The following is a 26,345-nucleotide window of genomic DNA, read 5'->3' as shown; positions in this document are numbered from 1 at the left end:
GATCCCCCCATCCACAGGACCCCAAGCTTTATCAATCCTCCCCTTTTCTCCCGGCCTCTAGCCACCTTCGTGATGCAAAGCCACCATCCTCTGCCCTAAGTCCCAGATGGCTTCCTCACCACTTCTGCCCACTCTGGCCCCACCAGTCCAACTATGCATAACAACCAGTGCCCTTCAAAAATGTGCACCTTGGCCAGGCACGGTGGCTCACGCCTGTAATCCCAGCACTTTGGGAGGCCAAGGTGGGTGGATCACTTGAGGTCAGGAGTTTGAGACCATCCTGGCCAACATGGTGAAACCCCGTTTCTACTAAAAATACAAAAATGGCTGGGCGTGGTGTCTCACGCCTGTAATCCCAGCGCTTTGGGAGGCTGAGGTGGGTGGATCACAAGGTCAAGAGATCAATACCATCCTGGCCAACATGGTGAAACCCCGGTTCTACTAAAAATACAAAAATTAGCTGGACGTGGTGGTGCATGCCTGTAATCCTAGCTACTCGGGAGGCTGAGGCAGGAGAATTACTTGAACCGGGAAGTCAGAGGTTGAAGTGAGCCAGGATCGTGCCACTGCACTCCAGCCTTACAACAGAGAGAGACTCCGTCTAAAAAAAAAAAAAAAAAAAAAAAAAAATTTAGCCCAGCATGGTAGCACGTGGCTGTAGTCCCAGCTACTCGGGAGGCTGAGGCAGAAGAATCGCTTGAACCTGGGAGGCAGAGGTTGCAGTTAGCCAAGACCGTACCATTGCACTCCAGCCTGGGAGACAGGGCAAGATTGTCTCAGAAAAAAAGAAAAAAAAAATTAGCTGGGCATGGTGACGCGTGCCTGTAATCCCAGCTACTTGGGAGGCTGAGGCATGAGAATCGCTTGAACCCGGAGGCAGAGGTTGCAGTGAGCCAAGATCGTGCCATTGCACTCCAGCGTGGGCAACAGAGCGAGATTCTGTCTCAAAACAAACAAAACCCTCGCACCTTGGCGCCTCACACTCACACCCGTACCCACAATACCTCTCTGGGTCCCCACAAGGCCCTGCCTCCCAGCCTGCTCTCCCTTCTTCACTCCAGCCACTCTAGCCTTTCACTTCCTGGACTCGCCAAGGCCTTTGCACACCCTACTCACCTTGGTCCCATAGACACTCATCTAGCACAGGCTTGTGCCAGGCACTCAGGCAGGAAGCAGGAGTGACATGGCCCCGCTTTCATGGCATTCCCACTCCAGGGGGAGACGTGATAAACAATAAACAAGACAGTCTCTGACAGTGTTAGGGTGGTGAAGAAAATAAAGGTGATGTGATCAGGAGTGGGGGAAGGGAGCACTCTGCTGGAGTCTGGCAAGGTGACGAAAGAACAAGGCGAGTGGCAGTCTGGGGTCAAGAGTTTCAAGTAGAGGGAATAGAAAATGCAGAGGCCTTAATGGGAGAGTTTGGCGGGTAAGGAACAGGAGGGTCTGGGCGGCTGAGTGGTAAGTGTAGGGTGAGTGGTTTGAGATGGGCCTGGGGTCAGGGTGAGGCGTTTGGGTTTTGTTCCATTGCCATGGGAGCCACTGGAGGCTTTAAGCACGAGAGTGACATCATCTGAATTATGCTTTTAAAGATCCCTCAGGCAGCTGAGCCCCTCCCTCTCGCTCACCACTAAATCCCCAGGGCCTAGCACTGCTGGCCCACAGTGGGTGTTCAATATCTATGTGTTCAGTGAATGGATGTCCCGACTCTCCCGTGTGACCTAGAGGTAATGACTTCTTTCTCTAGATCACTCAGTTTTTTCACCCAAAAGACAGGCAAAGGGAATTTCACGCCAGAATGGGTGGGTGGCACAGGATTTAGGTTACTCGCCTCCCCAGGCGGCCCTAGCGACCCGAGTCCCCTAGCCCAGGGCGGAAAATGGGGGTGCTCCCTTCGCGGGACCCCAGCCAACGTCCGGCAGCCCCACCCCAGCCGGACCGAGGTCTGAAGGATGCTGCAGCCGCGGGGGCGGGACCCGCAGGCCATCGCCAGCGCCTCCCGTGCAGATTGGATGCAGCCGCGGTCGGCGTCACCCGATTGGTCGGCCGCGAGGCAGGGGCGGGGCCTGACTCCTGCAGCGGGGCGGCGGGGAACGCGGCCAAAGCCCGGGAAGCTGCTGCGGGGGCGATGGCTGCGCCGAGCCCCGGGCCCCGCGAGGTAGGTGCGGACCCGAGAGAGGACAGGAGAGGGAAGGGTTGGTGGGCAGGGGTCGGGCCTCCCCTCGGCGAGCGGCGCGGACACGCCCCCATCCAAGCCAGGGAGGGGCCCTGCAGCTGGCGAAGACCAGGACACGCCCCACACGGGGCACCAGGTATGCCGAGGGGCGGCCTGGCGGAGATCCCTCAGCACTTCCTCAGTTTCTTCATCGGGAAAATGGAGAGGATGCTAAAGCTCCTCCTTCAGGGGGCTATTAGGAGGTCAAGCTCTCATCCAGTGCGGGGCACACAGTGGATGCCCACTACTGGTGGGTCAGCGGCTATGACCAGCATCGTGCTGGCCCCTCCGTGCTGGCCTGGAGGCGCTCAGCATAGGCGAATGGAATAGTTGTGACTGAACCACCGGCATCACAGCTCCTGTTATCAAGGGCTCCCGTGCAAGGAGCTCAAACTCAACAGTAACAAGAGTTCATACCTGCCACAAACAAGCTGTTCTAGTTTTCACGTTGCAGATGAGAAAATGAGGCACAGAAAGGTTAGGCGATTTACCTACGGTCACAAGGTTGATGAGAGACGGTCCATCTCAGGCCAGGTTTGACTGCAGAGCTCATGCCCTATCTACTGATCATCATAACCATTGCTCTTTTTGGGTGCTGACTGCGTGCCAGGCACTGTGTGGCCCCTCTTGGGCACCAGCATCATCTATTTTACAGCTGAAGAAACTGAGGCAGAGAGAGATGAGGGGAAGTCTCACAAGTAGTGGAAGTGGGACTTGAACCCTGATCTTTTTCCTCTGTGACGCTGCCACAGGCTCTTTGTGTCCTCCCACCAGGTCCTGGCCCCCTCCCCTGAGGCTGGATGCAGAGCAGTCACCTCCAGCCGCCGGGGGCTTCTCTGGCGCCTCCGAGATAAGCAGTCTCGCCTGGGCCTGTTTGAGATCAGCCCGGGGCATGAACTGCATGGGATGACATGCATGATGCAGGCAGGGCTGTGGGCTGCCACCCAGGTCTCCATGGACCACCCACCCACGGTGAGTGGCCCATCTGTCCCATGAATGTCCACACCAGCAATAGCAAGACGTGGCTGATGCCCTGTCTGGCTAAAACTGCAGGTGTGGGGATCAGAGAGGGACATCAACGGGAGGAAGGCAGAGAGGGAGGAACATTGTGATGTGGGAGCTGGAACGTCTGGGGTGTGTTGGGCGTGTGAGGAACCCCCTGACTCAGGTGGTTGCTGTGTGACTCCAGGTGGGTCTCTGTCTCTCTCTGGGCCTCAGTGTCCCCATCTGTATAATAGGGGGAGATTATACTCCTTGGTTTCTGAGGCCCTCCCAGCCCTGCCAGGGTGTATGGTTGAAAAGGGACCCACCCCCACCCTACTGGCCTGGCCCATCCTCTCTGGAGCTCAGGCTGAGGCAGGGCTGGCTCAGCAGAAAGGTGGCCCAACTGCAAGCTCAGCAGCTGGGCGGGCCTGGGTGAGCATGTGTGTGGCATTCGTGTGTGTGCATGTGTGTGCAGTGGGACCACATTCCATAGGCCACATCCGGGCACAGGGACCTGGAGATCCAGGGAGAGTGCAGAGACACGAGGGAGTTCTCTAACTCGAAAACTGACCTCATCACCTGCTGAAAAGCTTCCATGGCTCCCCAGTACTCAGCATGACCTCCAGATCCAGCTGCATCCAGCCTTGTTCACACTCCATCCCTCCCTGACTGGCTTCAGCCACTTGGGCCCTCCTTCCCTTGCTGGCAGCCACCAGTGCTGTTTCTACTGCTGAGAGCACCCTGCTCCTTCTCTCCACTACCCTTTAGATTTCAGCTTAGAGGTCCCCACCCCCAGGAAGCCTTCTCTGATTTTTCCCCTCCCAGGTTGCATCAGGCAGGTCCCTTGGCTTCAGAGCCATCCCCTTGTACTGGACGGAATCTGGCTTCACTTGGCCAGCCTGTGAGTCTGGGAACGTGCCTGGCTTAAACTCATGGCCTGGTGCTGGGGACCCAGAATGGATGAAATACACTCAGGCCTTGCCGTGGGTCACTCTTGTCCCCCTGGCAGCCCTGGGAGGGTGAGCAACGCATCTGCCCAACTTAGGCACTCCCAGAAACAACTCCGGTCCCAGTTTGCTGAAGGAATCAAATTGGAGGAGATGGGGGGCGGGCCAGGTGCAGGACATCTGGAGATCCTGGGGCAGGCAGCAGGGGACTGAGGGGTTGCCCTGAGCTCCTCTACCTCTCCCTGCAGGGGCCACCCTCCCAGGACGATTTCTCGGAGGTCCTAACCCAGGTTCATGAGGTAGGAAGCCCCAGACTCCCATCTGGGGAGGGGCGTGTGCTGGTCCTGCTCTCTCCTCTGCAGTTTTCCCATCTGTGCAGTGGGACTGAAGGCTTGTCCCTGAGCCTTGGGCCTTGCAGAAAGGGTGTAGTCACCCTGACCCTCCTGTCCCAGGACCAACTGCACACACCCGGACCCACGCAGGCACTCCAGAGGAGGCTCTTCCTCCCCTGCAGGGCTTCGAGCTGGGCACGCTGGCCGGCCCCGCCTTTGCCTGGCTGCGCCGCTCCCTGGGCCTGGCGGAGGAGGACTATCAGGCTGCCCTGGGCCCCGGCGGCCCCTACTTGCAGTTCCTCAGCACCTCCAAGAGCAAGGCCAGCTTCTTCCTGTCGTGAGCTTGCGGCAGGGGTGGGGCAGGGGTGGGAGTGGTACCCCTGGCTGGGAGGGCAGAATTCCCAGTGGCGGGGAAGGCCGCCTGAAGAGAGAAACAGAGCGGCCCCGATCTGGGAGCATCAAGGCCGGACGGTGGACAAATGGGGGAGGAGAGGAGTGCGAGGGCCGAAGGCTAGAGGGGCGGTGCCGAGACCTGGTAGCGAGATCCACGTGCACAGGTCGGGGAAGGGGGCTGAGTGAGAGCCGCTCCAGTCAGGCCTGGGCAGTGACCTCTTTCTCTTGCCCCCCAGCCACGACCAGCGCTTCTTCCTGAAGACCCAGGGGCGCCGAGAGGTGCAGGCTCTGCTCGCCCACCTGCCCCGCTACGTGCAGCACCTGCAGCGGCACCCGCACTCGCTGCTGGCGCGGTTGCTGGGTACGCGGCTGGGGGCGGGGCTCGGTGGGGGCCGGTCCTAGGTGACAATATACCTGGGGAGGGCGGGGTATGTGGGCGGGGCCCAAATGGGCGGATATGGGGTTGGGGACATGCGTGGGGGCAGGGCACCACTGGGGTTGGGTTTAGGAGTGGGATTGGGTCGGGATCCGGACCCCAGACAAGGAAGGGTCCGGGTGCCGCGGATCTTGAGAAGGAGGCGTGGCCTGGCGCTGGGACTGGTGCCGGATGCACCCCGGGTCGTGGAGTTTGGGGATCCTCATTCGGCGCCCTCTCCCCTTCCAGGAGTGCACAGTCTGCGGGTGGACCGGGGAAAGAAGGTGGGTGAAGCCAAGGAGAGGTGGCTGGGCGGAGCGGGCGGCTGGAGGGCGACAGCCGGCCTCCCTCACTCCCTGTCCCGGCCCCCAGACGTACTTCATCGTCATGCAGAGCGTCTTCTACCCCGCCGGCCGCATCTCCGAGAGGTGAGTGGCCCAAGCAGGTTTGGTGCCCCACCCCAGCCGAAACTCACCGCCTGAAGCACCCACACTCACTAGCCAGAAGGTGAAACTGAGGCCCAGGAAGAAGGGGCAGTTCCCAAGATCTGGCGGGTCAGAGACAGTGACGCTCACGCCCAGCATATCTGGAGCACTCAGTGTGCGTTAGGCGCCGTGTTGGGCCCTTCTCATGCTTTTTAATTCCCAGAAAGACGCTGAGGGGCAGCTCTTATCCTCCTTCCTAGATGAGAAACCGAGGAAGGAGAAGGCCACACAGCTAACATGTGGGGAGCAGCGACTCAGACCCAGCCTCTGACTGCACGTAGCCCCCTGTGCCCTCCAGCGCTGGCTCTGCCCACAGGTTCCCTGCCCCCCACCTCCGCCCGGCCATTGGCTGCCCCCAGGCCCTCCTGGTGCCTCCGCCTGGGGTTGGATCCCTGTGTCTGGGACACCTTCAGGGGTAACAGGGTGTCCAGAGGCAGGCACAGGCAGGGCTCAAGCCTGGGCTGGGCCTCCAGTGACCTGAGTGTGAATGCCTGCTCTGCTCTTATCTTTAACTCAGAAACAATAATAGCCCGGGGTTCAGCTGTAGGGCCAGGTGTGGTGGGTCTCGCTTGTAATCACAGCGCCTTGGGAGGCCAAGGCAGGAGGATTACTTGAACCCGGGAGTTGTAGACCACCCTGGGCAATATAGTGAGACCCTGCCTCTACAAAAAGTGAAAAAATTAGCTGGGTGTGGTGGCATGTGCCTGTAGTCCCAGACACTTGGGAGGTTAAGGTGGGAGGATTGCTTGAGCCCAGGTGGTCCAGGCTTTAGTGAGCCGTGTTTGTTTCACTGCACTCCAGCCTGGGTGACAGAGTAAGACCTTCTCTAAAAAAAGAAAGCAGCAGGTGAGAGTCCATCTCAAAAAAAAAAAAAAAGGAAGGAAGGAAGGGAAAGAAGGGAAAGAAAGAAAAGAAAGAAAGAGAGAGAAAGAAAGAGAAAGAGAGAGAGAAGGAGAGAAAGAAAGAAAGAGAAAGAAGAAAGAAAGGAAGGAGAGAAAGAGAGAGAAAGAAAGAGAGAAAGAAAAGGAAGAAGAAGAAAGGAAGATAAAGAGGGGGAGAGAGAGAGAAAGAAAGGAGAAAGAAAGAAAAAAGAAAGGAAGGAAGAGAAAGAAAGGAAGGAAGGAAGGAAGCAAGGAAGGAAGGAAGGAAGAGAAAGAAAGAAAGGCTAGCTAGGGTTGTGCTGAGGATTGGGGATGATCTATGTAATAGTTCAATGCACATAAGTAGTCACTGGAAGCTCTTGTGAGATTCTCTCTGTGTCTCAAATCTATGTAAAGCTGAATTCCGTCGCCTCACTCAGGTATGACATCAAAGGCTGCGAGGTGAGCCGCTGGGTGGATCCCGCCCCTGAGGGCAGCCCCATTGTTCTGGTGCTGAAGGACCTCAACTTTCAGGGCAAGACCATCAACCTGGGTGAGTCACGGGGGTGGTCACTGCCTGCCCCTCCTTCATTCAGGGTGAAGTTGATAAGGGTGTCCCTGCTGCCCTCTGCCTGAGTCATTAAGAGCCCAGTTTCTGCTGGGCGCGGTGACTCATGCTTGTAATCCCAGCACTTTGGGAGGCCAAGGTAGGTGGATCACGAGGTCAGTAGTTCAAGACCAGCCTGGCCAAGATGCTGAAACCCCATCTCTACTAAAAACACAAAAATTAGCGGGGCGTGGTGGCACACGCCTGAAATCCCAGCTATTCAGGAGGCTGAGGCAGGAGAATCGCTTGAATCCAGGAGGCAGAGGTTGCAGTGAGCCGAGATGGCACCACTGCACTCCAGCCTGTGCAACAGAGCAAGACTCCGTCTCAAAAAATAAAATAAAAATAAAAGAGCCCAGATTCTGGAATCAGGCAGAGCAGCGTTCAAATTCAGGCTCCATGACTTCCTAGCTAGGTGACCAAGGCAAATTACAGATGAGTTTCTTTATTTGTGAGATGGGGAAAGTAATGCCACGTGCTGTCACGGGGCAGAGTGTGTGGAGCACCGTGGCTGGCACATGATGAGCGCTCAGGTTGGGGCACTGATGCTCCGGCAGGGCCCCAGCGGAACTGGTTCCTCCGCCAGATGGAACTGGACACCACCTTCCTCCGGGAGCTCAACGTGCTGGATTACAGCCTCCTGATGGCCTTCCAATGTCTCCACGAGGATGAGAGGGGCCTGGGCAGCAGCCTCATCTTCCGTACGGCCAGGTGAGCCCCCCACAGGGGCAACAGCGAGATTGAGGTGGTGAGAGTAAAGGAAAGACACACATGGGGCGTGGGAGTGCCTTCCCTCTGCCGGGAGCAGTGCAGCCAAATACACGAAGGCTGGAAAGTGCAGAGTTTGTGTGTGTGTGTATGTGCAAGTGTGTGTGCGTGCGTGTGTGCATATGTATGTGTGCGTGCATGTGCATGCATGCCTGGGTGTGTGTGCGTGTGTGCGTGCGTGCGTGTGTGTGTAGAGGGGAGGGCTGGAGAAGCCTAGCTGGTAGGGCCGGAGGGGCACAGGTGGACTGCAGCAGGGGACAGAACAGATGAAGTCCAGTTGGAGAAGAGCTTTGGTGATTATTTGAAGAATCTGCCCATTTTCCAATGGGGCTGTGGAACCATTGAAGGTTTCAGAGCAGAGAAAAAGACCTATTTTTCCCAGCACTTTGGGAGGCCAAGACGGGAGGATCACGAGGTCAGGAGATCGAGACCATCCTGGCTAACACAGTGAAACCCTGTTTCTACTAAAAAAATACAAAAAAACTAGCCAGGCGACGTGGTGGGCACCTGTAGTCCCAGCTACTCGGGAGGCTGAGGCAGGAGAATGGCGTAAACCCGGGAGGCGGAGCTTGCAGTGAGCTGAGATCCGGCCACTGCACTCCAGCCTGGGCGACAGAGCGAGACTCCGTCTCACCCCCCCCCCCCCAAAAAAGAAAAAGACCTATTTTTAAATTAAAAAAACTTTTTTTTAAAAGACCTATTTTTAATTTTTTTAATTTTTGCTTTTTTTTTTGAGACGGAGTTTCGATCTGTCACCCAGGCTGGAGTGCAGTGGTGCCCTCTTGGCTCACTGTAACCTCTGCCTCCTGGATTCAAGTGATTCTCCTGCCTCAGCCTCCTGAGTCTGGGATTACAGACACCTGCCACCATGCCTGGCTAATTTTTTTTTTTTTTTTTTTTTTTTGAGATGGAGTCTTACTCTGTTGCCCAGGCTGGAGTGCAGTGGTGCGATCTTGGCTCACTGCAACCTCTGCCTCCCGGGTTCAAGCAGTTCTCCCTCCCTCAGCCTCCTGAGTAGCTGGGATTACAGGCACACACCAGCATGCCTGGCTAATTTTTGTATTTTTATTAGAGATGTGGTTTCACCAAGTTGTCCATGCTGATCTTGAACTCCTGACCTCAGGTGATCCACCTGCCCCTGCCTCCCAGAGTGCTGGGATTACAGGTGTGAGCCACAGCACCTGGCCAATTTTTGTATTTTTAGTGGAGAAGGGGTTTTGCCATGTTGACCAGGCTGGTCTTGAACTCCTGAACTCAAGAGATTCATCTGTCTCAGCCTTCCAAAGTGTTGGGATGACAGGCATGAGCCACTGCGCCCAGCCTAATTTTTGCTTTAAAGGGTCTTTGCCCTTTAAGCTGGTCATTCTACTTCCAGGACCCTGAGGTCATCATCGTTGGCACCGTCTTCCCATCCTCATCTCAGTAGTGGTAACTGTCACTCCTTCACGCTGACCGGGAGCCTCACTGGGAGGGTAGACTCATCCCCATTTGAGAAATGTGAGAACTGAGGCTCGGGAAGGGGACATGAGGTTGCAGAATGACTTCTGAGGACTCATGTTAGTACTTGACCAGCTACTTCCATTTCTGTTCCCTCAGACCCACTCCTGAGGTCGACCAGAATTACACAGGGGCTAACACAGGCACTCCATTGATCCAGTGGGTGGACAAGGGGAGTGAAGGAGGAGGTCCGCTCATCCAGCCGCCACCCCTCTCATCCCCTGCCTTGTTCCTGCCCCTTGGAGGAAGAACTTGGGATGGGTGAGGCTTGGGTAGAATTTGGAGTCATGGCTCCTCAAGCAGTCTGTGGCTAGGCTGGACATGTCCTGACCGGATGGTGGCAAGCCTGCCACAGGGCACAGAGCCTCCCACATCTGCGCATCCAAGCGAGGTCAGCTTCTCCCTTGCCTTCTCCCCCTAGCTGGTCCTTAGGCCACCGCTGTCATTCAGTCAGTGATTCCTGGTTTTCATGGAATTGTTGTGACATTGAAATATTTTTATGTTGGCTGTCCCAGCCCCACCCCCACCCAGTTCCCAGCCCCTACTCAGAACTTCCCCATCCCGCATCTCCCCATCATCCAGGTAGCCCACAGGGTACCAGCATTCTGCTCAGACTCTCAGACCACTGAGTTCTGATTGGCCAGCGCCGGGCAGGGCTTTTTTCTCATTGGTATATTTACCCCCAGACCCAGACAGGACAGGATTAAAGCCCCTCAGCAATGCCTGAGGACAAAGTTAGGGAACTGAACCTACTTCTGCTGGGACTGGGCGCCCCGCCAAAGGTACCTTCTGGTATGGAATACATTTTGAGGCAAAATCATACACACACCTTCTGCAAACTGGGGTTGCTGGATTTTGTTCACAAAACTTCTGCTCCGCGACCCTGAGACTTCTAGGGTTGGATGACTCCAAACAGAAATTTAGGAAATAGACTTACTTGAAGTCATGTGGCACCACATTTCAAGGCTCAGTGGCCACCTGTGAACAATTTCTAAGTACTGAACAGTGCAGCTCTAGCCCAACACTTTGACTTTTCTCATCTACCTGATTTCACAAACCTCGGCACGCAGGAGGTGTGGGAATGAGCTGGTGGAGGGGTGGGCAGCCTGGCCAGGCTTGCAGAGCCAACTGGCTGGGGTTTCCTGGAGGAGGTGGCAGCTTCATCCTCCTGTCGGCCCCCAGGTCTGTGCAAGGGGCACAGAGCCCAGAAGAGTCGGGAGTCCAAAACCGCCGGCTGCTGCCCGACGCCCCCAACGCCCTACACATCCTGGACGGGCCCGAGCAGCGCTATTTCCTGGGCGTCGTGGATCTCGCCACGGTCTACGGGCTCCGCAAGCGGCTGGAGCACCTGTGGAAGACACTGCGCTACCCGGGCCGGACCTTCTCCACTGTCAGCCCGGCTCGCTACGCCCGTCGCCTCTGCCAGTGGGTGGAGGAGCACACAGAGTGACGGGCGCCCGGCCGCACTTTCCGGATCTGGATGATGGACTCACGCCAGGAACACCGGTTCCCTTGGGCCCGAGCATCTCGCCTGCGCTTCTTCCTGATGGTCGCCAGAGGGCAGCATCCCCTAATTCCGTAACCGCGCAGCCCCGTTTGACCGTGGTGCCGTGCCCAGCATCATGCCAAGGATTCCCCTACTTTAGCTCATTTAGTCCTTAAAAAAATGCTATTATTCTCTTTTTACAGACCATGAAATGGAGGCTCAGGGGGTGAAGGGACTGATCAAGATCATTCAGCAATAAATGCTGGAACCAGGACTCAACCATGACTTTTGGATTCCGGAGCCTGTATTCTTAACCACCAGCTCCTGCAGCTTAGTCCTCATGCTCTGGGCAAGGGGGGAGGCTGAAGGCTGCAGCCCTCTTGTCGTCCAGATGGGGAAACTGAGGCCCAGAGACTTTAAGGGGCTTATGCACTGGTAAGTGGCAAGATCGGCCCCGAGTACCCAGGCCTCCCGACCCCCTGCTCCTGGCCCGATACTCTAGGGATGCAGGTGGGGGAAGCTGGGGTCCTGGGGGGCTGCCTGGAGCTCTGGGAGGCATTCTGAACGGCGTCTACTATTGATCTGAAGTGAGCTCTGCCCTCCTCTGAAAGTCACTTTTCTCATCAGTGAAATGGGGGCAAGGGTCCATGGTCAGACCAAGGTCTTGGCTGCACAGACATCACCAGGAGCCTGCATGGCCCCTGATCACTCCTTCTCCTTCCTCCAGGAAACTCCAGCCTGGCCTCTGACCCCAGTTCAATCTGACCATGCCCAAGCCCAAGTGGGCCTTTCCTCCAGAGCTGCTCCAGGGCCTGGCTGTGTGACTGGGTCAAGGTGCTAAACCTCTCTGTGCTTCGCTGGTCTAATCTGTAAAATGAAAGAATGGAAACAGACCTCATTAACTCATTAAATATTTGCTGAGCACCTGCCATGTGACAGGCCCTCTGCTGGGTAATGGGGACCTGGGCACAGATTCTGCCTTCATGAAACTCGCGGAACTCAGTCTAGGGGAAGGGACCCCTACCCGATCATTTGATGGATAGTGTTGGGGGAAGGGCTTTAACTCCTCCACTGAGACCAGAGAATAGTCTGACAAGTCCCTAGGAGGGCCCCAAGCTAAGAGCACAGCAAAGGCCTGGGGTGAGAGAAGGAAAACATTTCCGAGTGGGAGGGGGCCACGTGGGCCAAGAGTGGACCCCCAGGATTGGACAGTGCAGGACCTCGGGGAAGCCATTCAGCTGCAATGCACACTGCCACTCCACTGACCCATCAGATCACACCAAAGAAAGATGGCTGAGGGGCGAGGCATGGTGGCTCATGCCTGTAATCCTAGCACTTTGGGAGGCCAAGGTGGGTGGATCACTTGAGGTCAGGAGTTTGAAACCAGCCTGGTCAACATGGTGAAACCTCGTCTCTACTAAAAATACAAACATTAGCCAGGTGTGGTGGCGGGCACCTGTAGTCCCAGCTTCTTCAGAGGCTGAGGCAGGAGAATTCCTTGAACCCAGGAGGCAGAGGTTGCGGTGAGCCGAGATGGCACCACTGCACTCCAGCCTGGGCAACACAGCAAGACTGTCTCAAACAAAACAACAACAAAAAAAGAAAGATGGCTGAGGGGGAAGGGGGAGGAAGAAGAGAGCTCTGGCTGCAGGGTTCCTGGAATATTTGGTTTTTGGGTTTTTTGGAGACAGGGTCTCCCTCTGTCACCTATGCTTGAGTGCAGTGGCATGGATTACAGCTCACTGCAGCCTCAACCTCCTGGGCTCAAGTGATCCTCCCACCTCAGCCTCCCAAGTAGCTGGGACTACAGGCATGTGCCATCACACCTGGTTACTTTTATTTTATTCTGCAGAGACAGGGTCTCGCCATATTGCCCAGGCTGATCTTGAACTCCTGGGCTCCAGCAATTCGCCCAATTTGATCCTCCCAAAGTGTTGGGCCCACAGGCATGAACCACTGCACTTCGCCAGAATATATGTACTTTAAATATTGATATCACTCCTAGTCGGCTGGGTGACCTTGCCTGATTTCTCAACCTCTCTGTGCTGGCATGAGCTGAGTGGAAATTTCTTGTTCTTGCTTTAGCAGGAAGTTGTGACATAGAGTGTGTCATGCCCATCACTCAGGAGGTGATGGGCCAGGGAAATTCAGAGGTGGCAGGGAATTGCAACAGGAACTAGAGTCTGACTCCACATTTCCACCCGTCTGGATCCCACAGGGCTGAGTCAGCGCCACAGAGTCCTGCTCTCACACATAAGGATGAATCAGCCCCTCTCCACCTTTGGGTCTCTGGCCATGAGCCTATCCGGGACCTCAGGCTGGAGAGGAAAGTGATTTGTTCAAGAACTCATGGGACCCAGGCTCTCCTAACTCATGCACTGATAGACGTGACCTAGCACCTAGTGTGTGCTGGGCACTGTGCAGGTGTGGAGGTGCCCTGAGCACATGGCTGGTCTGACTTTGCCCACATAGAGCTTAGAATCTGTGGGGCAGGTGGACCATAAATAAGGCAACCAGTTCATACACAGGGCAATTTCAGAGTGTGACAAATACTATGAAAAACTGATTTGGGGTGAGGCAAGACGGATGGGGGTGCAGTGTTGGCTGGGTGGCTGGCAAGGGCTTTTCAGAGGAGGTGATGCGCAGCTGAATGACAAGAGGAGCCACTATATGACTAGCGCCGTCCAGCAGAGGACATGGTGAGTGCAAAGGTCCTGCAGTAGGAATGGCTTCAGTATGATTGGCGGTCGGAGGGTGGCCAGGGTTGGTGGAGGGTGACTGAAGGAGTTCACCCCGTGTAGGATCATGTAGGTTGTGGTAAGCAGAGTAGGTTTTTGCCAAAAGCAAAGTGAAGATGTTTATCTGGGGCTGTAGGACTTCCCGGTCACTGTTCCACTGTAGTCTTATGATCCTCATCTCCCCTGGGAGCCCGGACCATTTGGGCATGCTGCTGTCTCCATATGGCCCTAGCAAGGGTGGAGTTGCCTCTCTGGGGAAGGAATCATCACCTCACCAGCCATTGTGGGCAGTGTATGAATCCATAGGGAAATTCTCACCATTGTGCCCTCAGGGTTGGGCCTATGAGCAAAGAAACTTGAAGAATGAGGACTGAGAAGGAAGGGCTCTGGCTTTGGGGACATACTGCCTTGTGTGAGTGAGGAGCCATGGTGACTGAGGGTGAACCACTACTCCCCACGTGTGTCCAGGCTGGAGTGGCAGAGACAGGAGAGTGTGTGCTCAAAGGAAGCCCCTGGGGGGCAGGGCCACTACAGCAGCCCTCCTCCCAGCCCCTGGACAGGCACTGAGAGTCCTACAGCACCAGGCCCAGGGGTGATTTGGCTTTGAACCTGGAGCAGGGTAGACTGGGAAGGTTGCTGAGCTGGGGACAGATACCGTGGCATCCAGCCCAGGCCTGAGCCTCTGAGAAAAAGGAAAAAGGAGTTTGAAATGGAGACCAGGGAAGGAGCCCAAGCTGGTTCCCAGGCCAGCACCCTGCAGAGGAGGTGGGTGTGGCAGGGATGGGGAGATGATCTTTCTGGCCAATGCAATATTTTGCAAAAAAAAATCATAAACAAGGGCCGGGCGTGGTGGCTTACGCCTGTAGTCCTAGCACTTTGAGAGGCCGAGGCAGGCAGGTCACTTGAGGTCAGGAGTTCGATACCAGCCTGGCCAACATGGTGAAACCCTGTCTACTAAAAATGCAAAAGTTAGCTGGAAATTGCTTGAACCCAGGAGGTGGAGGTTGCAATGAGCCAAGACGGTGCCACTGTACTCCAGCCTGGGCAACAGAGAGGCTGTCTCAAAAAAAAAAAAAAAAACTTAGACGGAGAGTGTGCCCTCTCACTTCCCCATAGGCCCACCCCTGCTACTGTCCCAGTGCTTTCTGCCACCAGCCTGGCGCCTGAAGGCAGTTGCCTCTGAGATCCCAAGGGACCCCAATAGGACACACTGCGGCATCTGCCCGGGGCCTGGGCTAACTTGACTTGGATTTGAGGACATTCCAGCGAGGGAGCCTTTGAGAGGTAAGAGTAGGTGGTCACAGCCCCGGGTCTGGAGTGAAACAGCGTGGGTTCGAATCTTGGCTGTGACAGGAGCTGCTTCTGCACGTGGGTCTCAGAGGAGAAAAACAGGCTCAGGTGAATGTCACACTGACATAATCATAATAAAATAATCATATTGAAAATAACTTATGTATTCTTTGTTTATCTGAATTTCCAGTGTCACTGGGCATTCTGTATCTTACTTGATAAGTCCAGCAACACTACCAGTTGAAACGTGGACTGCCTGACCCCAAGCCCCGCTTAATTTCCCTGCTTAACCACCATTTCAGAAATGGAGACATTCAAGTCCGGACATCCAGGCCGCCACTGCCCGGTGGCCCCCGACACACTCTAGGTCTCTTTCCCCTGCGGCCCGACAGCCTCGCCCAGGCAGGAGCCTGCTGGAAATGCCGAGGACAGAAAAGGGAGATGCTGATACTCAGACTCCGCCCCGGCCCTGAAGCCCCGCCCCCGGCCCTGAGGCCCCGCCCCTAGCTGGAGGCCTCGCCGCCAGCCATTCACGTCCCGCCCCGTCCCGGCCGCGCAGAGCCCTCCCCAGGTCGCGCAGGCTGCGCTCGTAGGATCCGCCTGCGGCGCGCAGGCCCCGCCCCAGGCGCGCGAGTCTCCGCCCGTCCTCGCCGGCCCCGGCCCCGCCCCCTGCCTCTGGCCGCTCGGATCAGCTTCCAGTCCGGTCGGCCCGGCCCGGGGGCCATGGAGCTCCGAGCAGCGGATCGCGAGCCTCCTGCGAACCCCAGCCTGCACGCCCGGTTAGCACCCGGCCGGGAGATGCGGCAGTGGAATCTGGAAGGGCGGTGAAAATCCCACGTCCTGCCCTCCCCCGGCCTCTCCATTCGTCCCCTGGGTAGAGAGGTAGGATAGATGGGGTGGAATTCCGGGCTTCTGGCTCTCTCTGCCCCAGACCCGATTGGTGACCTTGAGCTGGGGGTGCCCCCTCGCTGCCTCTTGGGTTGGCAGGAGGTCTCGCAAAGGTCGCTGAGTCCTGCTCCTTTAGGATGGGGACATTGCCTTCCGGTGTTTGGAGACGTCAAGGGGTTGGATTCCAGGGCGCCATGTGCTTTCACCCCGGCCTGTACCCTCCCCTGCCTCAGTTTTCCCGATAGCCTAGAACTTCATCTGCCTTACCCCTCCCGGCTCTGAGTTTCTGGGTCTTGGCAGGTGCCTGGCTCCCACCCCTTCCCAGCCCCAGCCCTGGAGACAGCAGCCCCTAGACTACCGAGGGACAGCGACAGCATGAAGGCTCCGGTAAGTGGTGGAAGAAGGAGGACTTCCAGGGAACGCAGAGACCCCGACCGGCGGAGCAGCTCAGCAGCCTCTCCACCCCAGGACCCACTGCCACTTCTGACCTCCCTGCTGCCAAGCAGAGAAGGGCAGAATGGCCTCAAAGTCCAGCCCTCTGTGTGGCCCCAGGCGGGTGGCATCTCTGTGGTATCAGTACCTTGCTATCCCTGTAAAACGGAGGTAACACTACGAGCTAACCAGGCAAGGCCTACCTGGGACTGGGGATGTGAAAGTTCAGTTCAGCCACTCTTGTCTTTACCGCAGAAGCCCCGGGTTGTGGGAGAGAGACAGCTGGATGTGGGGGGACAGTTCATCTCGACTGCCTGAGTCAAGGTCTCTGGTTCCTCATGGGCAGGGGAGCAGGTGTCAGGCAGAACTACCTCCCCTGCACAGCTGGCCACACAGAAAAGACTTATTTTTAGAAGCTGATGTAGCTTTACGGGCAGAAAATGGTGGGCCTCGGGCAGGATGTGCTGGGGTGGGTGGTGGTGATGGGGTGGGGGGTGGGGGCGACTTTCCCACTTCTGATTTTCGGAGAGCACCAGCCAACGGCTCGGTGGCTTCTGAAGGGTGGCCTAGGGACTTGTGCCTCGAGTCTAGAAAACTGGAGCCCAGGCCGGGTGCGATGGCTCAAGCCTGTAATCCCAGCACTTTGGGAGGCCGAGACGGGCGGATGACGAGGTCAGGAGATCGAGACCATCCTGGCTAACACGGTGAAACCCTGTCTCTACTAAAAAAATATAACAAACTAGCCGGGCGAGGTGGCGGGCGCCTGTAGTCCTAGCCACTCGGGAGGCTGAGGCAGGAGAATAGCGTAAACCTGGGAGGCGGAGCTTGCAGTGAGCTGAGATCTGGCTACTGTGCTCCAGCTTGGGCGACAGAGCGAGACTCTGTCTCAAAAAAAAAAAAAAAAAGAAAAAGAAAAGAAAACTGGAGCCCAGAGAGACACAGGTGGTGACCAGGGAGGACCACTGCCCAGTGACTAGCCTACAGTTCTGCTACCACCAAGCCCCTCCCCTCCTGGGAGGCTTGGTGGTGGTGGTGGAGGCATTCACTAAGTCTGCCAGGAGGGCCAGCCCCAGGCTGGGCCTAGCCTGGATGGCTAGAAGAGCTTCCTGGTTCCAACGGCCTTTGGCACATGGTTTCTGGAGGCAGGAGCCTCCAGGCACCAGCTTTTCAATTATTAAAGCCATTTCTTGAAGGACATTTGCTCCAATCTCCTTGTGCCACCTGGCCTGCTGATTATCAGACGGCCACTGAGTCAGCTGGGGGTGGGGCGGAGGCAGGGCCACACTAAGCAGCCCTGGTCCTAGGCTGAAGGAGCTGGTGGCCCTTCTGAGGCACCACTTTCCCATTGTCATGTGCACAGCACTTTACAGTATACGGAACACTTTCACTGCCCCTCCCGTAAGTTCACACGGTGGGCGTTATCAGTCCCCAGTTTGTAGAGGAGGAAACAGGCCCAGAGGGATGGAGAGCCACAGGTCACATAGTACACCCCAGCCTCCAGTTAGGAATATGGACTTTCCAGCCTGTATTTAAGGCCCCACTGTGGTGCTTATTTGCTGTATGGCCTCGTACTACTCACTTCACGCCGAATTGCTTTCCTTGTCTAGAAGGTGGGGATAATGACAGTGTTATCTCCAGGGCCTTATGTGCCCAGAGCTTGGCATCCCCAGGTAAGGCCCAATGGGTGGAGACTGGATTCTGCTGCTGTTCTAGGAGCTGCTCAAGACCCAGGAGGCCAGGTGCAGCCCTGAAGGGGCTTCTGGGAGCCCCTCCCCGCATACACCCGCCCGTGGCCACTGTCTCCCTCAGGGTCGGCTCGTGCTCATCATCCTGTGCTCTGTGGTCTTCTCTGCCGTCTACATCCTCCTGTGCTGCTGGGCCGGCCTGCCCCTCTGCCTGGCCACCTGCCTGGACCACCACTTCTCCACAGACTCCAGACCCACCGTGCCAGGCCCCTTGCACTTCAGTGGATATAGCAGTGTGCCAGATGGGAAGGTAAGTGGGCCAGGCAATGCATCTGGGGTGAGTAGTGACAGCTGGGCTTGTCCCAAGCTGGACCTTGAACTTGGCCCCTCTGCTCACCAGCCATGTGATCCTGGCCAATCATGTCACCTCTCTGAGCCCTAGGTTCTTTTTTTTTTTTTTTTTTGAGATGGAGTCTTGTTCTGTTGCCCAGGCTGGAGTGCAGTGGTGCGATCTCGGCTCTGAGCCCTAGGTTCTAAGAAGAAATTTTTTTTTTTTTGAGATAGAGTTGTGCTCTTGTTGCCCAGGCTGGAGTGCAATGGCGCGATCTCGGCTCACTGCAACCTCCGCCTCCTGGGTTCAAGTGATTTTCCTGCCTTAACCTCCTGAGTAGCTGGGATTACAGGCATGCGCCACCACACCTGGCTAATTTTGTATTTTTAGTAGAGACGGGGTTTCTCCATGTTGGTCAGGCTGGTCTCGAACTCCCAATCTCAGGTGATCTGCCTGCCTTGGCCTTTCAAAGTGCTGGGATTACAGGCGGGAGCCACCGTGCCCGGCCAAGAAATTGTTTTTTGTTTGTTTGTTTGTTTGAGAGAGAGAGACAGTCTCTGTCATCCAGGCTGGAGTGCAGTAATGCGATCTCAGCTCACTGCAACCTCCACCTCTTGGGTTCAAGTGATTCTCATGCTTCAGCCTCCCGCATAGCTCACCGGTTCTTGCTCATCTCGTCCTGGAAGATCTGGTCACAGTAGGCCTTCATGTGCTCAGTGAAGGTGTACACCTGCAAGCCGGGGTACATCCGGGTGAGCTGTAGCAGTGTGTGGTAGGTGCAGCCACCGAGCACCAGGTCCATGTGCCTGCCCTAGCCCTGCCCTGGGACTACAGGCATGCGCCACCACACCTGGCTAATTTTTAGAGATGGGGTTTCACCATGTTGGCTAGGCAGGTCTTGAACTCCTGATCTCAAGTGATCCACCCACCTCAGCCTCCCAGAGTGCTGGGATTACAGGTGTGAGCCACTGTGCCCGGCCAGATGTTGTTTTCTTTCTCTTTTGCATTTATATTTTTATTTGTTTATTTATTTTAGACAGGATCTCACTCTGTCAACAGGCTGGAGTGCAGTGGCACGATCTCGGCTCACTGCAACCTCCGCTTGCCAGATTCAAGGGATTCTCCTGCCTCAGCCTCCTGAGTAGCTGGGATTACAGGAGTATGCTACCACGCCCAGCTAATTTTTGTGTTTTTGGTAGAGATGGGGTTTCGCCATGTTGGCCAGGCTGGTCTCGCTCCTGACCTCAGGTGATTCACCCACCTCGGCCTTCCGAAGTGCTGGAATTACAGGTGTGAGCCACCACTCCCGGCCCAGATGTTTTCTTCCCCATTTTACAGATGAGAGACTTGAGGCTCACAGAGGCCAGTGACTTGGCCTCGGGCCACATAGCTAGGAGGGGGCAGAGCCAGGATTCAGGCTCAAGACCAAGGAGTCCCACAGCTGTCCTGGGCACTGATGACCCTGCTTTTACTTAGAAACTGGGCACAGTGTGGGTGAGGCATGCTCAGGGGAGGGGGTGGCCTAAGAATGATTCTGAAGAAGTGAGGTTCATGTTTGCTTAACAAATACTTATATGACCTCCAGTCTGTGCCCGCCACTGTTCTAAGTGTTTTGTAAATATTTGCTCAAGCAAACCTCATAAGAACTCATTATGTAGAGACAGTTAGGGCCTCAGAGGCAGCGACAGGAATGAGGACCACAAATACGGCTGATGAGGAAGTGGGGGGGCTGAGTGCAGAACCTTAGCTCTGACACTGGATATCACTGTGACCTGGGAAAGTCATCCCTGCTGCCCAGCCTGCAAAATGGGTTAATAACAGTCCTTCGAGCCGACACCTGATCAAGTAAGGTTGGTGGATATTCCTGGGGGAGGCGCAGGGGGTGTAAGCTGCATGCTCATGCCTCTCTCTCTTTCTCCCTGCCCGCCCTGCAGCCGCTGGTCCGCGAGCCCTGCCGCAGCTGTGCTGTGGTGTCCAGCTCCGGCCAGATGCTGGGCTCAGGCCTGGGTGCTGAGATCGACGGTGCCGAATGCGTGTTCCGCATGAACCAGGCGCCCACCATGGGCTTTGAGGCGGACGTGGGCCAGCGCAGTACCCTGCGTGTCATCTCACACACAAGCGTGCCGCTGCTGCTGCGCAACTACTCACACTACTTCCAGAAGGCCCGAGACACGCTCTATGTGGTGTGGGGCCAGGGCAGGCACATGGACCGGGTGCTCGGCGGCCGCACCTACCGCACGCTGCTGCAGCTCACCAGGATGTACCCCGGCCTGCAGGTATACACCTTCACTGAGCGCATGATGGCCTACTGCGACCAAATCTTCCAGGACGAGACGGGCAAGAACCGGTGAGCCTGGGGCCTGCCTGCTGGGGTCTCCCTGGCAGCTGGGGACCTTCATTCTCTGCGAGTCTCTTGTCCATCAGGGCTCTGCTCTGTCACGCCCGGGAGATCAGCACTCATGGAGGCAGACATGGTCCTGCCCTCTAATGGGGGGCAGGAGGCAGAGGGGATGTCACTCAGGAAACTGTCACACAGGTCTAGAATCCCAAATGGTGGTGAGGGCTATCAGGCCTTTTGAGCACCCGATGGGAAGCACTGGGCAGTGTGTGGAGGGGCAGGAGGGAGCGCTTCTCTCTGGAGGGAATGGTCTGTCTAACTTGGTCTCTGATATCCCTTCTGGATAATAAAAGTTAGAGGCCGGGTGCGGTGGCTTATGCCTGTAATCCCAGCATTTTGGGAGGCCAAGGCGGGAGGATCACTTGAGGTCAGGAGTTTGAGGCCGGCCTGGCCAACATGGTGAAACCCCATCTCTACTAAAAATACAAAAATTAGGGCCAGGCGCGGTGGCTCACGCCTGTAATCCCAGCACTTTGGGAGGCCCAGGTGGGAGGATCACGAAGTCAAGAGATCAAGACCATCCTGGCCAACATAGTGAAACCCCGTCTCTACTAAAAATATAAAAATTAGCCAGGTGCAGGCCGGGCGCGGTGGCTCAAGCCTGTAATCCCAGCACTTTGGGAGGCCGAGACGGGTGGATCACGAGGTCAGGAGATCGAGACCATCCTGGCTAACAGGGTGAAACCCCGTCTCTGCTAAAAAATACAAAAAAACTAGCTGGGCGAGGTGGCGGGCGCCTGTAGTCCCAGCTACTCGGGAGGCTGAGGCAGGAGAATGGCGTGAACCGGGAGGCGGAGCTTGCAGTGAGCTGAGATCCGGCCACTGCACTCCAGCCCGGGCGACAGAGCGAGACTCCACCTCAAAAAAAAAAAAAAAAATTAGCCAGGTGTGATGGCGCATGCCTGTAATTCTAGCTACTCAGGAGAGCAGCTGAGGCAGGAGAATTGTTTGAACCTGGAGGCAGAGGTTGCAGTGAGCCAAGATCACACCACTGCACTCCAGCCTGGGTGACAGAGTGAGACTCTGTCGCAAAAAGCAAAACAAAACAGAGCGATAACAGCCCTCTTTGCTCACCAGGCACTGGGTGAAGCACTCTGCATTCAAGGTTTCATTTTATGTCATACCCAAAAGCGCACTCATGACTCTTGCCGGTCCTTCCTCCACACGCCTGCTCCTGCACCGGCCTCTGTGCTCAGGAGACAGAACAGTCAGCCTCTGGTGTATTCACCAGAAAATTGGGCTATGCCTCTGACTCCCCTTGTACCATTATCTGCCACATACAATGGCCCATGGCTGCCACCTTGACCTAAGCTGCAGGCTTCCCACCCCTACCACTCCTGGCCTGCCTGCCCTGCGTGATCCTGCCCCTGCCTGCCTCTGTGACCTTGTGTCTCCTTCACTCTCCCTGTTCTACCAATACTGGCTGTCTGGGGCTCAAACATCCATGCCTATTTCTACCTGCAGTCATTTGCACCTGCCGTTCCCTCTCCCTGGAAATTCGTTCTCCCAGATCTTCCCATGACAGGCTCCTCTTGCTACTCAGGTCACCTCCTCAGGGAAGCCCGCCCTTACCACCCCATCTGAAGGAGTGCCTCCCACCCTGGCATTCTTTATCCATTCCTTTGTTTCCTTGTCTTGGCAGCAGGTGTCACCCTCTGCCATCATCTTACTTGTAGATTTGTCTCCTAGCTACTTGTTTATCTGTTTGTCTCCTTCCCTTGGGAATGTTAGCACCAGATGAGGCAGGTTCAGGGCCAGCACAGGGCCTGGGTGGGGCTCAGTTTGAACGAATGAACCAGTTCATACCTGCCCTGTAGAGGTCAAGGGCAGTGGTCCTTGGCTGGGAGGGTACCCAGGGCTGCTGCCTCCAGAGAGCTGAGGCTGGGGCCACCACCCAGCCCGTGACTCCAAGTGGAGCATGGGGGCATGGGGGCATGGGGGCAGGGCTGACAGTGTTCCCTCCCTATAACCCCTAGAATTGTCTCCACTTCACAGACCGGTCATGAGGCTCAGAGAGGTTCATGAGCAAATGTGATGCCCATAGCAGAACCAGGGTTCAAGTGGAAGATCCTTGGACTCTAGACAACCCCCCCCGACTTCAAACCTCGGTGCCCTGCTGCTTCCTGCTGTCTCCCCAGGCCTGGTCCCTTAGATGAGGAGAGGACATGGCCAGAGCCCCCACACCCATCATCCAGGCGTTTGCTCAAACCCTGCAAAGCGTAGCTGGGCCCAAGCCCCGCTGGGTGCTGAGGAGGTGATCAGGCCTGGGTTTGTGTGCCGCTCTGCCTGTCACCCACTGCTGGCCTCGGGCTGGCTCTGCCCCCTCCCCAGACTCCTCCAGGGTCCCCCACAAGAGGTTGAGGTGCGTAGCCCTGGACTGGGAAAATACCAAGTGCCACTGGGGCCTGGAGCCACCACGTGGCCCCATGTTGACAGCGTCCCCCCGTCCCCCCCACCCACCCCCAGGAGGCAGTCGGGCTCCTTCCTCAGCACTGGCTGGTTCACCATGATCCTCGCGCTGGAGCTGTGTGAGGAGATTGTGGTCTATGGGATGGTCAGCGACAGCTACTGCAGGTCAGACCGGCCGGGCCGGGCACGCGGGGACACGGGGAGAACTGTGAGCCCTCCCAGGCCTTAAGCCAGAGGATTAGGGAGCTGTGGGGGCACAGAGTATGTGGGTTTCATGGTGGGTGACCATAGCACAGATACCCCTTGGGCTCTGGGCCTTGGGAAAGAGCTCAGTGTCAAACAGGCTGCCTTACCAACAACTCCAGTGCTGCTGGTTGTGGCCACAGGCTGGTCACGGGCCAGTCATGCCACCCTGCAGACCCTCTGTTTCCTTATGTGGAAAATAGAGAAAAGAGTCACATCTTCCTTGGAAGGTTGTTGAAACATTTAGGGGAGGAATAATCCACAAAAGTGCTTACCACAGTCAGGGCCTATATATATAATAGGGCCTAAATAGATATACACACACACACACACATATATGTGATATATTTTATATGTTTTAATTTTTGATATTATATATGATTTTTGATATATATACTATTTGATATTATATACCAGCATGACATCAAGTTCAAATATGTTTATGGTATGATTTTGTACCATCACTATATTATTATATTTCTTTTCTTTCTTTCTTTTTTTTTTTTTTTTTTTGAGATGGAGTTTTGCTCTTGTTGCCCAGGCTGGAGCTGGAGTGCAGTGGCGCAATCTCGGCTCACTGCAACCTCTGCCTCCCGGGTTCAAGCAATTCTCCTGCCTCAGTCTCCCTAGTAGCTGGGATTACAGGCGCGTGCTACCATGCCCAGCTAATTTTTTTGTATTTTTTAGTAGAAACAGGTTCTACTAAACCTGTTGGCCAGGTTGATCTCATGTTGGCCAGGCTGATCTCGAACTCCTGACCTCAGGTGATCCACCCACCTTGGCCTCCCCAGGGATCAGGGATTACAGGTGTGAGCCACCGCACCTGGCCTATGTTATTGTATTTCAATATCCTGGAAACTAACCGGTTCAGAACAGGTCACCCAGGTGACAGGTGTCCCTGTGCCCCAGCCATGGCCCTGGCCACACGGCTGGCCCCTGTAATGCTGATGGGGAGGTGGGCGTGCAAGGTGGCTCTGTGACATGGGAATGAGGGGCTCCTCCCTCACCAGGAGCCCAACACCACTAGCAGGGTGCTTGCAGTCTCCATCTCTTGATCTACGCGCTTGTTCTAGAAGGTGGATGTGACCATCTGCATTTTACACATGGGATAGTGAGGCTCAAAGGGTCCATCTCTGGCCCAGAGTCATCCAGCTAGCAAGAGGCAGAGCCAGGACTCGAGCCCTGGCCTTTGGGACTTGCTACTCCCCTATGTGTCTTGGCCTTCCCAGGGATCAGGCATGGGTCTCCATGAGCCCATGGGCCTGGCGAGGGGTGGTCAAGGTAGGCAGCAGGGTGTGGCAGGAGGTGAGTGAGTTCTGTCCCACACCAGCCCTGTTCCCCACCCCACAGGGAGAAGAGCCACCCCTCAGTGCCTTACCACTACTTCGAGAAGGGCCGACTGGATGAATGTCAGATGTACCTGGCACACGAGCAGGCGCCCCGAAGTGCCCACCGCTTCATCACTGAGAAGGCAGTCTTCTCCCGCTGGGCCAAGAAGAGGCCCATCGTGTTCGCCCATCCGTCCTGGAGGACTGAGTAGCCTCCGTCGCCCTGCCAGCCGCCATGCTGTTGGGAGGCCTCTGGGATGTCCCATCCCAGGCCATCACACTCCACAAAAACATTTAATTTATGGATCCTGCCTTCTGCCACGTGCTGGGTGGGGTGCCCCACTCTGGCGACACTTGGAGCCATCTCAGGCCTCATGACTTGAAGGGGAGTGGAGCGAGGAGCAGTGTCTCCACCTCTAGTCCCTGAGTAATTCATGGCATTTGGGGGCTCACCCCACCTCCAGGTCTGTCAAGTGGCCTTTGTCCCTGGGGCTGATGGCCCGCTACTCACCAGCATCATGACCTTGTGCCAGTCCTGGTCCTTCCTCCCCAGCCACCCCTACTACCTTTTGGTGCCACACTTCTGAGGCCGGCCGCCCTGGTTGGGGCAGCCAAGAGCCTGGGGTTCGTTGGGTGAAGGGGCCTTGGAGTTGTGACTGCTGGGGCCGTATCAGGAACGTACGGGTAAAAGTGTGTTTTCTGGACACTGTCTCTAGCGTGGTCATGTGTCTAATGTGGAGACTAGAGCTTCTTTCCCTGTCACAATCTCAGAAGCTTTTCTTTTTTTGAGATGGAGTTTTGCTCTTGTTGCCCAGGCTGGAGTGCCGTGGCGCGATCTCGGCTCACTGCAACCTCCGCCTCCCGGGTTCAAGCAATTCTCCTGCCTCAGCTTCCCAAGTAGCTGGGATTACAGGCACGTGCCACCACGCCCAGCTCATTTTTTGTATTTTTTTTTTTTTTTTTTTTGAGACGGAGTCTCGCTCTGTAGCCCGGGCTGGAGTGCAGTGGCCAGATCTCAGCTCACTGCAAGCTCCGCCTCCCGGGTTTACGCCATTCTCCTGCCTCAGCCTCCCGAGTAGCTGGGACTACAAGCGCCCGCCACATCGCCCGGCTAGTGTTTTTGTATTTTTTTAGTAGAGACGGGGTTTCACCGTGTTAGCCAGGATGGTCTCGATCTCCTGACCTCGTGATCCACCCGTCTCGGCCTCCCAAAGTGCTGGGATTACAGGCTTGAGCCACCGCGCCCGGCCTATATTTTTATTAGAGATGGGGTTTCATCATGTTGGCCAGGCTGGTCTCAAACTCCTGACCTCAGGTGATCCATCCGCGTCGGCCTCCAAAGTGCTGGGATTACAGGCTTGAGCCACCGCGCCCGGCCTATATTTTTATTAGAGATGGGGTTTCATCATGTTGGCCAGGCTGGTCTCAAACTCCTGACCTCAGGTGATCCATCCGCGTCGGCCTCCCAAAGTGCTGGGATTGCAGCGGTCATCCACTGAGCCCAGCTGTCCCAGAAGCTGTTGACTGGAATCCCTGAGGCCCCTACCCAGGCCCACGTTGGCTGGGCTTCAGTTTCTTCCCCAGCAACCTCCCGCTGGTGGCCCCAGCCCAGCCCCT

The 26,345-nt window shown here is 56.2% G+C and overlaps 2 protein-coding genes across 4 annotated transcripts; both read left to right on the top strand.

Moving 5' to 3' along the window:
* Window positions 1–2,089: 2,089 nt before the first annotated feature.
* On the top strand, window positions 2,090–11,910 carry PIP5KL1 (phosphatidylinositol-4-phosphate 5-kinase like 1). Its single transcript, XM_033192052.1, has 10 exons — window positions 2,090–2,155; window positions 2,987–3,184; window positions 4,392–4,442; window positions 4,658–4,812; window positions 5,105–5,229; window positions 5,533–5,567; window positions 5,656–5,711; window positions 7,069–7,181; window positions 7,793–7,946; window positions 10,683–11,910. Exons 1-10 carry the CDS (start codon window positions 2,126–2,128, stop codon window positions 10,948–10,950), a joined length of 1,185 nt encoding a protein of 394 aa, XP_033047943.1. The 5' UTR covers window positions 2,090–2,125; the 3' UTR covers window positions 10,951–11,910.
* Window positions 11,911–15,654: 3,744 nt separating this feature from the next.
* On the top strand, window positions 15,655–25,432 carry ST6GALNAC4 (ST6 N-acetylgalactosaminide alpha-2,6-sialyltransferase 4). Of its 3 annotated transcripts, none has more exons than XM_033192020.1 (6): window positions 15,658–15,896; window positions 16,203–16,289; window positions 18,048–18,329; window positions 20,285–20,697; window positions 23,215–23,322; window positions 24,751–25,432. In XM_033192020.1, the coding sequence occupies exons 2-6, from the start codon at window positions 16,278–16,280 to the stop codon at window positions 24,938–24,940; spliced, it is 1,005 nt and encodes a 334-aa protein (XP_033047911.1). In that variant the 5' UTR covers window positions 15,658–15,896; window positions 16,203–16,277; the 3' UTR covers window positions 24,941–25,432. The 3 variants fall into 3 exon arrangements, with proteins under 3 accessions (XP_033047930.1, XP_033047911.1, XP_033047920.1); XM_033192029.1 differs by having other exon boundaries at window positions 15,660–15,896; window positions 18,144–18,329; XM_033192039.1 differs by lacking the exon at window positions 23,215–23,322 and having other exon boundaries at window positions 15,655–15,896.
* Window positions 25,433–26,345: the final 913 nt, after the last annotated feature.

Source organism: Trachypithecus francoisi, unplaced genomic scaffold (genome assembly GCF_009764315.1).
Source record: "Trachypithecus francoisi isolate TF-2019V2 unplaced genomic scaffold, Tfra_2.0 Contig01585, whole genome shotgun sequence".
Classification (NCBI taxonomy): Eukaryota; Metazoa; Chordata; class Mammalia; order Primates; family Cercopithecidae; genus Trachypithecus; species Trachypithecus francoisi.
This window is presented reverse-complemented; position numbering and strand designations above follow the sequence as displayed.

Coding starts and splice junctions, on each gene's coding strand:
- PIP5KL1 (XM_033192052.1), top strand. CDS start 2,126: ATGGCTGCGCCGAGCCCCGGGCCCCGCGAG. Junction 2,156..2,986: donor CGAGCCCCGGGCCCCGCGAG/GTAGGTGCGGAC, acceptor TCCTCCCACCAG/GTCCTGGCCCCCTCCCCTGA. Junction 7,947..10,682: donor CTCATCTTCCGTACGGCCAG/GTGAGCCCCCCA, acceptor GTCGGCCCCCAG/GTCTGTGCAAGGGGCACAGA.
- ST6GALNAC4 (XM_033192020.1), top strand. Junction 18,330..20,284: donor GCAGTGTGCCAGATGGGAAG/GTAAGTGGGCCA, acceptor CCCGCCCTGCAG/CCGCTGGTCCGCGAGCCCTG. Junction 23,323..24,750: donor GTCAGCGACAGCTACTGCAG/GTCAGACCGGCC, acceptor CCCACCCCACAG/GGAGAAGAGCCACCCCTCAG.